Source organism: Colletotrichum costaricense, assembly GCF_030867565.1.
Source record: "Colletotrichum costaricense strain IMI 309622 chromosome Unknown Scaffold_7.1, whole genome shotgun sequence".
Lineage (NCBI taxonomy): Eukaryota > Fungi > Ascomycota > Sordariomycetes > Glomerellales > Glomerellaceae > Colletotrichum > Colletotrichum costaricense.
Genome location: NW_026848236.1, coordinates 58,370 through 71,721, shown reverse-complemented (window position 1 = coordinate 71,721; position 13,352 = coordinate 58,370). Strand labels below are relative to the sequence as shown.

At 51.1% G+C, this 13,352-nt stretch overlaps 4 protein-coding genes across 4 annotated transcripts; 2 read left to right on the top strand and 2 right to left on the bottom strand.

The window, feature by feature from the left end:
- Nucleotides 1-1,121: 1,121 nt before the first annotated feature.
- Nucleotides 1,122-3,241, bottom strand: CCOS01_07223 (uncharacterized protein; the record flags this gene model as incomplete). Its single annotated transcript, XM_060455390.1, has 2 exons — nucleotides 1,122-2,993; nucleotides 3,110-3,241. The coding sequence occupies 2 exons, from the start codon at nucleotides 3,239-3,241 to the stop codon at nucleotides 1,122-1,124; spliced, it is 2,004 nt and encodes a 667-aa protein (XP_060313282.1).
- Nucleotides 3,242-6,851: 3,610 nt separating this feature from the next.
- On the top strand, nucleotides 6,852-8,968 carry CCOS01_07222 (heterokaryon incompatibility protein; the record flags this gene model as incomplete). Its single annotated transcript, XM_060455389.1, has 2 exons — nucleotides 6,852-7,212; nucleotides 7,278-8,968. The coding sequence occupies 2 exons, from the start codon at nucleotides 6,852-6,854 to the stop codon at nucleotides 8,966-8,968; spliced, it is 2,052 nt and encodes a 683-aa protein (XP_060313281.1).
- A 622-nt stretch (nucleotides 8,969-9,590) lies between these two features.
- Nucleotides 9,591-11,385, top strand: CCOS01_07221 (uncharacterized protein; the record flags this gene model as incomplete). Its single annotated transcript, XM_060455388.1, has 4 exons — nucleotides 9,591-9,783; nucleotides 9,840-10,043; nucleotides 10,103-10,199; nucleotides 10,257-11,385. 4 exons carry the CDS (start codon nucleotides 9,591-9,593, stop codon nucleotides 11,383-11,385), a joined length of 1,623 nt encoding a protein of 540 aa, XP_060313280.1.
- Nucleotides 11,386-12,208: 823 nt separating this feature from the next.
- On the bottom strand, nucleotides 12,209-13,006 carry CCOS01_07220 (peptidase A4 family protein; the record flags this gene model as incomplete). Its single annotated transcript, XM_060455387.1, has 1 exon — nucleotides 12,209-13,006. One exon carries the CDS (start codon nucleotides 13,004-13,006, stop codon nucleotides 12,209-12,211), a length of 798 nt encoding a protein of 265 aa, XP_060313279.1.
- Between the last annotated feature and the right edge of the window lie 346 nt (nucleotides 13,007-13,352).

The window sequence follows — 13,352 nt, the reverse complement described above, 5'->3', positions numbered from 1 at the left end:
GGCTGAGCGAGAGATATATCAAGTTCGCCTGGGCGACGACATCATAGCATCCTGTATGCATTCGGAAATAGTATCGGAACCATCGAACAGGCGCCAAGCCTGGGAAACTACCAGCAACGTTGAGATTCTGATCGGCGAGGTAGGCGCCCTTCCCCTTCACGGGTGAAACCGGCGTTCAACAACAAACAAGCAAGCAAACCCCGCAAGCGACAATAGCTCGTCACCCCTCGAAGTTCCCTTCCACCTTGATCACTGCATACATACGGTCCACCTTACACGGCAGATCACCCCGCATTCGATGATCTAAGAGCAGACCATCTCGACATAAGTCCCATCTGTCTTGTATGATTTGTCTCATTTAAATGACACATCTCTTGCATCTCAGCTCGGTTCTCTTGCAGGACATAGATCACTCCATGCAGACTATAAGATGCCGTCACGTTTTGTGGCGAGCTGGTCTCCTGCAGGAGTCTTTAGGGGTATTTCTTGCCGCGAGGTTACAAAGACAACTCGTGTAGAGCGACTAACTACGTAAGTACTTAGATATACCTGAGGTACTCGGCTACCTGAATTACTGAAGTATCTATCCGTATTTGATATGCAAGAATCAATAGCGTGTACGCCACCAAAATCCGTCGTTCGAATAAGGCATATGTATCAGATGCCCCGCACCCTCTGATCGTCGGGTGTACAGATAGCTAGTGCCAGCGGCAGCGGCCCGCTCACGCAGCCAAGACTTCGTGACCAGGTCCACAAGCAACAAACATCTCAACAGTCATGCCAGTCCTAATTGTTCGGTGAACCATCCCAAACCAGACAGAATTCCATCCAATGCCTCATGCCTCAGCCTGAGTTCTGTTCCTCCAAGAGTACTGTTATCATCTTGACACCTTTCGAGCCAGCCTCGGGGGGCATATCACCAACAGCGTTGCCGAAATAATTTGGGCTGATACTAGAAGCAGTCATCGTAACGTGTTCCGAGATCAAGGTTCCACCTCGTTAAAACTAGTCCATTGACATCATCTACTACTTGATCAAAGAAGCTAGGTTGAACTATTCTCACTCTCAGCAACAGCAGCTCAATTATGACTGTAATTTATTCATCGCTAGGTTCAACAGACTCACTCCTCCGTAACCACCCGTACATCCAGTTTCTGTACATACCACAGCGGCTCTTCAACTCCATCCCCAGCCCTCCCACCATTCCTATCAGCAGGCTCCAATACGCGCGGCTTGTTGCTATCAATTCCAGGTCCTTCCTGCCCAACAAGCTTCAGCGCCGGGAGGACATCTCTACGGAAATTGAGGCGGCCCTCTGTTGTGGTCATCACGACAAATCGGTCGAACGTGTCGGGCTGGACAGCGCCTTCCACCCTCTCCGATGGCGACATCTTGATAAAGAAGAGCGTCCCCTGGCCTCGCGTCGTCATGATCGGCTTCCTCTTCGGCATTGGATACGCCCGTAACACCCGCCACGACGGCTCCAGGTCCAGTATCTCGACGTATACGTTGTCGAGCGAGGTATTTCTCACCTCAATAACTAGAATTTGGCCTGTGACAATGTCGATTGAGTCTTTCGGGAACACTTTGAGATCCTTGAGGGAGGGAGAGGTTTCACCCAGTTTGAATTGCCGCGGAGGAGGGGGCTTGACGCCCTGATCGAGATAGCCGAGTTTACTAACCGTCAGGTCTTGTTCTTGATGCGCGGCGTTGTCTTCTGCGAGGTTGAAAATGTTGTAGAAGATGCTTAGGTGAACTAAGTGGGAGAGCACATCTTCGGGCTTCCCTTTGTCTTTGACATTGGCTTCAGCTTGGTTTGGGGTGAAAGAGATGATGAAACTGCCATCGTTTTGCACCAGCACTTTGAAGAAGGCATCGCCGTCGTCTTTGAGATCGACGAAGCTGCTCCGGCTGATGCAATCTCGGACTTTCTGGGCCACTGACACAGCACTGTCATCTGCAGCCGATACCAAAACCGTTCTAGGCTGCAGGATGTGATCCTTCAAAATGCTGCGCAGACTAACAGCCTGGCAGCCGAGTTGAACCTCCTCCTTCTGTTTGAGGTCAGTACCCTTAGCTTGGGTGTGCGCTGTGCAGGTGAAATCCTCCACAGCAATCACGATGCAGGTAGCCAACGGTGCGGTGTAGTCAGCAAGGCTGTCAAGCTGTCTGTCTTTGGGGTAGATGGCGAAGATGTCATCCACGATGATGCCGTGGGCCACGCCAGCTGTCAGCTTCACCTTGAGGTTCCCGTCGAACAATTCCTCAACGTTAGTAATGACCACAGCGGGTTGCACCACACTCTCAATGCCAAAAATATGGCAGTCTCCCTGGCCGCCAAATACCGGTTGCTGCTCTTCCGCCCTTTTCTTTTGCTCGTGGATCTCTAGTTGCGCTGCAGCGAGGTTGAACACGACATCGCAGCTGAGCTGGGGCAGGCAATTTGCCCCATCGAGGGCGTCGAAGACACGGTTGAGGCAATCAGTGAACAGCCCCTTCTTCAACGGCGTTTTGAACGACACCTCCTGCGCCTTCTGGTCCGGCTGGCACGCAGCGAAGAAGTTGATCCCCTTGGACGACGTCATCCAGTGCTCTTCCACACTGCCGCCACGACCGGCGTTCTCAATGTCGTTTGAGAGCGGGCGCCAGGCATCTTTCAGATCCTCCACAGACTGAATGGGATTTCGATTAGAATTGAAGAAGCTCCCTTCCGGGATATCTTCAACCCCCCGCACCCCAATGTCTCCGTCGCCCCCCCGTGTGGCTCCACCGGAGTGGCAACAGTCAAGCACGAAGGTAACAGTCGCGCCTTTGTCGGCTATCTGCTTGAGCAGAAAGGCGACCTCGACGTCACGGAGGTAATCGAGCAATCGGTCGCTACGGGCGAGTACCAGGCACTCGTCAAGGAGAGCGGTGTCGTGCTTAAGGTCCTTGAAGACGGTGGGCCGACGAGTGCCGTGGCCCGAATAGTGAATATAAATGAAGTCGCCAGGCTGAGCGTTGTCAGCGAGGGTCTGGAATGCTGAGGTGACGTTGTCGAAGGTGGGAGCAGGTCATTGGATGGATCCGGCGGGGAGGTAAGCTTGGTAATGTTGGAGATGCCGGCAACGGCATTGAGGAACTTTTCGGTGGTAGCCACATCAGAGAGGGAACCGTGAAGGTCAGGCATCGCATCGCTGTCGTATTTGTCGATGCCTATCAGCAGTGCTGACTTCCGGCCTTGATCCAATCTCTCCGCCATGGCACGGTGCTTGTTCTCCAGTGGTTCTGTCCGAGGACTTGGAGGTACTAGGCGAGAAGTAGACTGGTAGAGATATGAGTTCTTAGGAAGACACAAAGTCGAGGGGCACGAACAGGTGGACACGCAGATTAAGTACCAAGTACTTGAAAGCTTGTGCCATAAAGAGACAGGCTTAGTCATTTCATAGCCCTAAGATCTCAAGGTTCATATCAAGATCATGGTGTTATAATACAGCAATGTGAGTATGCTGCAATGGTGTGGCTGTGTGTTACCTTTCCCTGCGGGTTTCTTTTTCTTGGCTTTGCTCTTTTAGAGGCACGGTGAGACGGATGAGGGGATGGACGCGCAGGAAGAACACTCATCGGGAGATTCTCGTGCGCCTCTGCCTCGCAACTTGAATTCTTCCAAGGAACCTGTATGTTGAAGGCAAACAAGCAACATCGTTCGAGAGCAACGCTTCGTGATGGTTGATTTGAACGTGCTAATCGAAATTGAGCATCTCAAAGCGAACAGGGATATGATAGGACAGACTTGTCTGACCGACCGCGTAGTGTAACCCGCTAATCATTTCCATATGTTCCATCTCCCGCATGGGAGAACTCCAAATAACGCCCGACAGCTGCAGCGGTACTGGTCGGTCGCAACTTTCCCTTTCAGGCGGAGAGCGCCAAATGCGCATTCCATCAGATTGTTTCAATGCCTCTCTGGCAATGGTAGCGGTGTGGAACGATAGTGAACACCCATCCCGCCGATGAAAGTGAGCAGTCCGCCCCCTTTCCCAGCCCGACACTTTGTTGAGGAGTGTGTTTGGTGTACCTCCAATCCGAGCGTGCCGAGATACCTTGCGTAACTGCGGATGGCTGCACTTCAATCACAAGCAATGGACTTTCCGAGATATTGACATGTAGGTACCTACCTTAGCCGAAGGATGGGGTCATCTCGCAAGTACCCAAACGATTTCCTCACTTATGACAACTGATCTTCAAGAAAATGCCGGCCGTGAGGAAACATACATCCCCTCTCCTGGTTGCCGCTGATCGCTCTTTCCAACAGCATTAGATATACGTGAGTCCACAACGTTGATAATCAAAGCACACCGATTAATGTGTACGGAAAGCCGATTGTTGTCTTCGGAGGCTGGAGACGGAGACGATTGACGGATACTTCTAAACCTTTTCAGATGAACAGTCGAAAGAGTAGTGGGCCTCAGTCACTTTTGTCGGTATTTCATGACACAAAGACTCATGTCGATAGACGACTACCACCAATCAAACAGTTCCGCATGGAGTGATGAATGGTGAGCACTGGCGTGTGTAGACAGAATCAGGTTGTGGACTAAGTCTCTTGATCTCTAGGCTTCTCCAGCGTCTTTGCACAGATTGAGGCAAGGATAAACGCTTTCACTGCCTCTCTGGGTGAAATGATTGCAACTTCTGTTCCACATTGATGCCATCATACGGAGAGTCAGGCTGGTGCCCAGAGTGCGGCAATGAGACATAAAGCAATGTCGGAGATTGATGTGATATCAATTATCTTCTGCAAATTCAGTCAGTCATAAGCACGCAGGTAGGCTTACTACCGGTAGTCGCTCCATCGTTGGTATGCGAAGTTGACCTATTGGGGGGTTCCTGAGATCGGGTGTGGGTATAAGGCGGGGTACTAATCCGACGGGAGCAGCCCGCTGGTGGGCTCGGTATGTCTCAGGATGGGGCAATAGTTAGACCCTGCCATGCACAAAAGTAACTAAAACGCCACGCTGAACATCACCTCGACAGCCGTCAGATACAGTGGGAATAAAATAGCTCTGGGTTGATGTTTCGACCTGTGGCTGGCTGAATATGCAAAGATCAGACACCCTCGCCTGATCATAACTCGACACGAGTCTCCTGTCGGATTCACTACCAGAATGATCAAAGTCACTCAGGCTTAGAACGGTCATTCGTCATTATTCAAGTTTCATTCTCGCCGCTTCAGAGAGAATATCTTGCTCTCAGCTGCTGCAAGGGCGCGGATCACTCTCTATTTTCGGATCCGCCAGCAGATGTGATGCGGCCACTTGACTTGTGGTTGGTCTTGCCAAGCATGGCAAGGAACTTTGAGAAAGTGAAGGAAACCGAGGATTCTGCTGAAACCGAAGAGAATTTTACTATTTCTAAGAAACTCAGAGCTTCATCTACGCCGAGACTTCAAATGTGTTGGTATCCCTTTCCCAGGGTAGTGGGTTCGAACCGTTGGGCTCTGTGATTGACGAAGGGTCAATTGCTATCTATTAACTGATCTTGCGTAGTATGTAAAATGAAGGTTCCAGCCGTCGATTGGAGGGTTAATCGGAGTCTAGTTGAGATTTCAATTGGCTTTTGCGCTGCCCGCGATTCGTAGTCGAATTAAACTTCCAATCCGACAAAATGACATGGAGATAATATTGGTAGATGACAAAGTTTGAGACGCAGAACCCCGTCAACCTTCGCGCTTTCATCAACACGACTTAATGAAGCCAACCATATCAGACGTATTCATGAAGATCTAAGGGGTTCGATTTGAGCTCATACCGAGGTTCAATCCATTGACTTGCCTAACATAGATCGATTAAGTGTAACTCCACATAGGTAGCTTTTGTAGAAATAAGCCACGTAAAAAAGACAACCATCCTTTCATTTTATTTCATTCTTCTTTTCTCTTTGACAAACATGCATTCTCGGATAAGGATTGATGTCAAAGCTGTCCTTAATTACGCAATTCTAAGTAATTATCCATTCCAACTGATCAAGTTACCCAATATCTAAAAAAAGATTACGCCCTATCAAATGAATTTTAGGCCTGGGGTTGATTTGATTGTACTTACGGCAACGCTGACCAACTAAATGCTAGTGATGGATCTTGCTTTGCTATGTTGGCGTTGACTTCGCTGTCGCGGACTGTTTCATCTTCAATCGCACCTTCAACGGCTTGAGCAAGAAGGCAGAAGAGTCCAATGTCACCAAAACCAGCAGCAGAGTCGCGGTATTCCTTTCAAACAATCTACTTAAACCGTTCTCTGCCCGTATTCAAGACTTTTATTAAAGCGTTCGGATGTATTGCATATTCTCGCCGATAATCTTTGCGTCAACCCATGAGTCGCCAATCGTTCTGGGTTCTTCACCTGGACTCATCCATTTCATACGAAGCCGGCAAGATCCAAATCCGATATGTGGAACTTTGTAACGATCTTATCATTCGTCTGAAAGGAACGAGATGGATCAGGCATATGTAGTATTTTGATAAACATCGCTGGACCGAAAAGCCCGGATGTGAGTCTCAAAACACAACGAGTATGAGGAGGCTGGGGGACTGACCCCATCGTGGCTCCACTTTACGACGCGTGTTTGGCAATATTAAGCCAACAGTGTTCCAGCTTGGCTGACTTAGATGACATGCATAGAACATTGGCACCAACTGGTTGGGAGATAATGTAATACATGTAGAGGTTGCAGAATATCGCGCAAGCACTCTCACCGCACCCCCACGACAATGGCAGAGACACAGCGTTTAGAGCTCAGTCATTTTCTTCGAGTATTGCAAATTCCATCACCGAGACTTGTTCGATTCCCGGCTGGCCTTGACAAATTCAACGATGGCGGCTCTCTGCTCCGCTTGCAAGGGTATTACCCCGCAAGCCTTGGCTCAGCCTGATGGATATCGCCATATCGATAGTGCACACGACCTCATTCACTTGGCCAAGGTATGCGACTTTTGCAGGCTTATACGCCTGGCTATGGACCAGGATTGCAGGACTCCCAAGTCGGACGAACAACTTCGCACGAACACGAAGTCTGAACCTCTGTACTTGTTTGGTGTCGGCGATGGTTTGGATACGGCAGAGGACGCCCCTGGAGACGGTGTGCAGCGTCCAATGTTGTTCGGGATCAATGTGCATATCCCAGACATTGAGTACGATTATGATCTAGTCAAGATGAGTCTATTCGCGGATCCTAGTAAGAGCTCCAACAGACAAACAAGTCCACAGTTGCCAAGCTAAGCTAAGATGTTCATATCACAGATAGCGCACCTGCCCGCAACCAAGACGTCGTCGGGACGAGGCTATTGACGGATTCCGGCTCGAGCGAGGCATTCAGGCTGGTACAGCGTTGGTACGACACTTGCAAAACCAATCACAAGGATTGCAACGAGGCATTTACTGGGCCGGAGACTTCTTTGGCAAAGAGTGGCTCAAACATTATGCCACCACTGCCCACTAGGGTCCTTGACGTTGGCCCGGCTGATGGATCAGGGGAGCCAAAACTCCTGGTTACCAACGGAGTCCATGCCTTCTATGCCGCTCTAAGCCATTGCTGGGGAAAGCAAAGAATTCTGACAACTACATCTCACAACCTAGCTCAGCATTGTAACGTCATCAAGTTCGCCAGTCTACCCAGGACCTTCCAAGATGCCATCAAGATTGTACGGTTTCTCGGCTTCCGTTACCTCTGGATTGATAGTCTATGCATCGTGCAGGATGACGCTGATGACTGGCGCAAGGAGTCAGTTCAGATGGGGCGCATTTACAAAGATGCCGAAATAACTGTCGCCGCGTCCGGTGCCAGAGACGGCTCCGAGGGTTGCTTTGTTCCGCGTCCTCCACTGCAACCAGTCGTCCGTCTTCCCTACGGAGAACCGGATCAAGGACAATACATGTCGGCAACTCTGTTTCCTGACGCGCTGGATACCACGGTCAGCGAAACCCCGCTCGGGAGTCGGGCATGGATTACTCAAGAATGGATCCTATCCCCTCGTGTTATTCATTTTACAAAAGCACGAATGGTCTGGGCGTGTCGCACCTTGCTCAAATGCGAGGATGGTGAAAATGAGACATCGGGGGATGAGCAGAGGCTCTTTGAAAGCGCCAGGCGATATCGGCAAGCTAAGGAAGCAAAACCAAAAAGCGACTCGTCAGTAGATCACGAAGAGATCTTAGGTTTCTATGCAGACTGGTGCGATCTTGTGTCCACCTACGCTGCAAGAAGCCTAACATACGAGTCGGACAAGCCGGTCGCAATCTTGGGCTTGGCTACAGAGGTTGGCAAAGGAATTGCCGAAGAATATACATCCGGGGTATTTCATGATGACTCTCTGCTCCACGAAGCGTTTCATACACATTGCGTACTTACTCAGCTGCTTTGGTTCGCGAAAGTGACGTTGACTCGTCCGCTCGCTCTTCAAGACCAACCCCATTGGTCATGGACATCTACCATTGGAGCTATATCTTTCCTCGCACCAGCTCGTGCGGCGAAAAGTTGTATTCGTGAACTGAATCGCGTCAAGATAAGTGGCTCCGCGTCCGCATGGAGGTTTTCGGCCCGGTTGAAGAAGTGGGAGGCACGAAGAGAAGGAGATCCATCTACTCGATCTGGGGATGACTACTACTTCATGGAATTCTATCCCAAAGGATCCATCACTTACGGCGGATTCGTGACGCAGAATACCAAGTTGTTTTCTGGAAGAGATATGACGCCTGGTGGGTGGATGGTCTTTGACTTGAACGAGTGGCCGGCTGAGCCATTCTACCTTGCTGAGATTTCGAACAACGAATTTAACGAAAAGCCTGACGGCTCCAACGTGATGTTTCTGTCAGAAATAGAGCCAGACCTCGGAGATGGATCAGATAGACGGTTCAAGAGGCTTGGGGTCGGACAGGTCATTGACCAAACGTGGTTCGATCATGCTGAACTTGTGACCATCACGTTGATCTGACAGCTGTTGGTTGTGAAGAAGAGCTGATGGTTTTGTTTTCGAATCGGACTACATAGAAACTTTTTGCTTGGACGCTAGACTTGATAAGTAAGTCGGCCGTTGACAGTGACAGTGCATCGACCGGAACAGCCATCCAACGTCCGTGGCTGGCCGTGGGGTAACAAAACAAGCTTTTGATAATTTCAATTTTCTCCACTCCGACACCGGCTATGTCGGCACTTTGTCGTCTTATCAGTTGGTTGCCCCAGATTATCCCATTGACCTGCCTGATTTGTACATGAATCAAACCATCCCTCATGCAGTAGCTAACGGGAGACGGCGCGTTTTGTGAAGATCAGAAATGAGCAATAGAGAATTATAGTAGGGGAACGCGCCATAGCAATCGACATGCCTCCTTGGGGCAAGTCGCTACCCACCGTAATATGATCAAATCTCGTATCATTTGTCCGTCCCAACTGGCCGGCGCGCGACTTGCCACCATACCCGCGGGACTGCTGCCTACCGACACGTAAATAGCGATGCCATGTTCCTCTGCATCTCTTGGCCTCTCCTTGGCTCTGCAGGGTCACTTTGAGGCTCTGGAGCTTGACATCTTGGCAAGGAACAACGACAGACCCTCAAGATGCGCACATCAAGTCTCACCGCCGGCCTGACGGCTATGCTCAGCTTGCCGCTGATCTCTGCCTACGCACCGCCAAAGTCGCACCGGAGTCCGCTCCGTCGCGTCGCTCCTGGTCATGCTGAGGTGCAGGCTCCACCGCGGGCGATTATGCGTCGTAGCAGCACCTTGCAGTACTTTAACAACAAGACCAGTGGTATGATATGTTCTGTGCTATTCAATCTGCGTACTTCTCTGACACCAAAGCCATAGCTTTCTACGTTGACGGAACCGGAATCCCGGACGTAGACTTCGATGTCGGCGAGAGTTACGCCGGTCTCATTCCGGTCGATGCTTCGAAGCCCGAGAGTGAGCAGCAGAAGAACTTCTTTTGGTTCTTCCCCACCGAGAACCCTGCTGGCAAGGACGATGTCATTATCTGGTTCAATGGTGGCCCGGGATGCTCCTCCATGGAAGGTCAGTGAAGCCCAATCCTGTAACTCTTTCAGGATGAGTTGCTAAATGTTCAATAACAGGCTTTCTTCAAGAGAACGGCCCGTTCTTGTGGCAGTATGGCACCATCAAGCCTGTCGCCAATGCTTGGTCCTGGCATAAGCTAGCCAACGTGATTTGGTGAGAAATCCTGAACTGCTTGAGCACAAGAGAACGGTACTAACACTTTCTTGAAAGGGTCGAGTACCCAATCGGCACAGGATTCAGCAGCGGCAATGTCACTGCCACAGACAACGCCGAGACCGCAGACCAGTTTGTCAGCTTCTGGAAGAACTTTGTCAACACCTTCGACCTGCAAGGCAAGAAGATCTACATTGCCGGCGAAAGTTACGCCGGTATCTACGTGCCTTATGTCGGCGCCGCCATGCTCGACAAGAACGACACCAGCTACTTCGACGTCAAGGGCGCGGTCTACTACGACCCAGTCATGCCTTACGATGACGCGATGAACTTCGACCACGCCGCTTTCCCGTCATTTTATCGCTACTGGAAGAACGTCTTCGCGCTTCCCAGCGGTGCCGACAAGCAGATCGAGCAAGACGCCAAGAACTGTCAGTTGGATGAGTACTTCAACAAGCACTTGGCGTACCCGCCTCCTACGCGTCCCTGGCCAGCAGCGAATGTCAAGGAGGAGTGCGATATTATTGCCCACTTTGACGCGATCTCGACAATCATCAACCCTTGCTTCAACGGATACCACATTCTTGATACCTGCCCTGTTCTCTGGGATGTTCTGGGTTTCCCATCCATCATGTACAGCCCTCCCAATACCACCTTGTACTTCAACAGACCCGAAGTTAGGAAGGCGATCCACGTTCCCGTGGACTACCCTACATGGAGCGAGTGCCAGGACCCCGTCTTCGTCGACTACAATGACAACTACAACGGCACTGAGCACGAGGAGAAGTTCCAAACCCTCGTGGAGCGCACGAACAACGTTCACGTCGGCTCTGGTCTGGCGGACTACGTTATCAAGCCCAATGTCACCACCCTCGCTATTCAGTACATCAAGTGGAACGGCGAGCAGGGATTCCAGAAGCAGCCCTCAGAGGATCTCCTCATCCCTACAGTCAACAACGTCGACGAAAACGTTCCGAGCTGGGCCGGTGCTAATGTCCAAGGATCCGTTCACACTGAGCGCGGCTTCACTCATTCCACTGCCAAGATTAGTGGCCACATGGTTCCTCAATATGCCCCTAGCGTGGCGTTCAGACACAGCGAGTTCATGCTTCGTCGCGTGGACTCGTTGTCTGCTGGTGCGCCTTGGTCTGTGAACATTTCTACCACTTTCCAGTGGCCTTACTAGGCCTCGTAGCTCTTGCACTCTCGTCAAAGTTACGAGTCCACAGAGATTGTGGCTCTGAGATGTTGAACAAGTGAGGATGAAGTGGTGGGTTGTAAGATGAGATTCTGCAGCATCCTTTAGATTATTCATGTACATATCACCAATCACACTTGAAGTCTTAGCCCACATCATCGCGAGGAAAGCATTGAACTTGGCATAGTTGATTCTCCGTTTCATTTATCCTTCCGTCCATGCTGGTGTGACTTTAGGGCAGACCCGGAGTAAACGGGGTGTCATTTGGCACCTCCTAATCAAGGTTCGTTAGTACATGGGGGCGTCAGAACTTTATCTCAATGTTAATGTCGTGCCTGAGCGAATCAAGTAGGATTTCCTGAGATCTCTGGGGTACGCATCCTTTGAAAAAACTGCCGGGAGGATCTAAGCAGTCTTCAAATCACTGTCGCAGTAGCATAAGTGTTGAGGAGGCGTAGTTCTAAGGCAATGAATTGATCGCTAGGCCAACCAGGAATAATTCTTCCATGTCTGATACAATGCATGATGCAAAGGAAGAGTCAAATGCAGAATATGTTCTGTTATTTACTGTGGAAGCTATCCAATATGCACAAGATGAATGGTCAAAAGACTGCGTCATAACACCATGTCAACCATCAATCGCCAAAAAGGAGCGGAATGCTTCCCATTCGACATAGAATAGGAAAAACCAAGCATCTACCCCTCGCCACTCCCCGCAACCCCATGATTACAGGATCCCACCCTGTATCAGACCACCTTGTAGTAGGGTGATTGCTGTTTCATCGTTATATGTACTCGGTTGAGTAGACATTTAGCCGACGTACTTGACGGTGACGGTGCTGCCGCTGACGGAGGCAGAGGCCTCGATGGTGCGGCCGCTGTTGGGGGAAATATCAATGATATCAGCACCGGCAGGGGTGGTGGAGCCGCTGGAACCGGAGGCGGCGGCGCCGGTGAAGACGACGGTGCCGAAGTCAGCGAGGGTGACCTGGCTGCCGTTCTCCTCGAAGGCCTCGACGATCCACTCGGCGTTGGTCTCGCAGAGGGAGGAGGGGGTGCTGGTGAAGGTGTGGGTGACGGTCTTGCCGGTGGTGAGGTTCTGGAGAGTGGCGACACCCTTGGTCTTGGAGGAGGCGTCGACGGTCATCTTGATCTGGTCGCCGACGGAGACGGAGAAGCCGGAGAAGCTGTAGGCGTAGTCGGGGATCCACTCGTACCAGGCGTCAAAGGTGCCGTCGGCGTAGAAGGAGATACCGGTCTGGAGGATGGCGGTCTGGCAGGTGTCGCCGTCGATACCGACCCAGGCGGAGGCGGCGGCGCCGCTGGAGCCGCTGACCTCGGGAACGGTGATGGTACCGGTGACGTGGTTGTATCCGGTTCCGATCTTGACGGCACCGGCCCAGTTGCTGGAGTAGTCGACGTTCTTGACACCGGAGGTCTTCTCAAGGGTCTCAACGGCCTCGGTGGAGAGTCTTTTAATGGGAGAAGAGTTGTAGCGGGAGCGAGACGAGCGAGGGGTGAGAGGAGAGTAGTTGCGCTGGACGAGCTGAGTGCCGGGGGCGGCGGCGACAATGCCAGCGGCGGCGAGGACGAAAGCGGAGAACTTCATCTTGACTGGTGAAGTAGATGAGGATTGATGGGATGAGACCGAAGGTGAGATGGCAAGGGGCTTGTTGGGATTGATGCTGGCGATGCTGTTCTAAATTCTTTCTTCTTGGCCGAGAATCTTGCCCATCTTTATATCCTTTGTGATGCTTGTTTTAATCAACATCGACATCGGCCATCCGGCAGCCAATATCTCACGCCATTGTCCCGGCCTCCCGATGCAATGAAGCCGCTATTCTGCTTCTCGCAGGTCAGTAGATATCGCGATGCCGTGTTTCCCGAAGGAACTTTTTGAAAATGGAGGTTAAGCCATAGAGCGTGATGGAGAATCACGCTGTTGCATCGAAGTG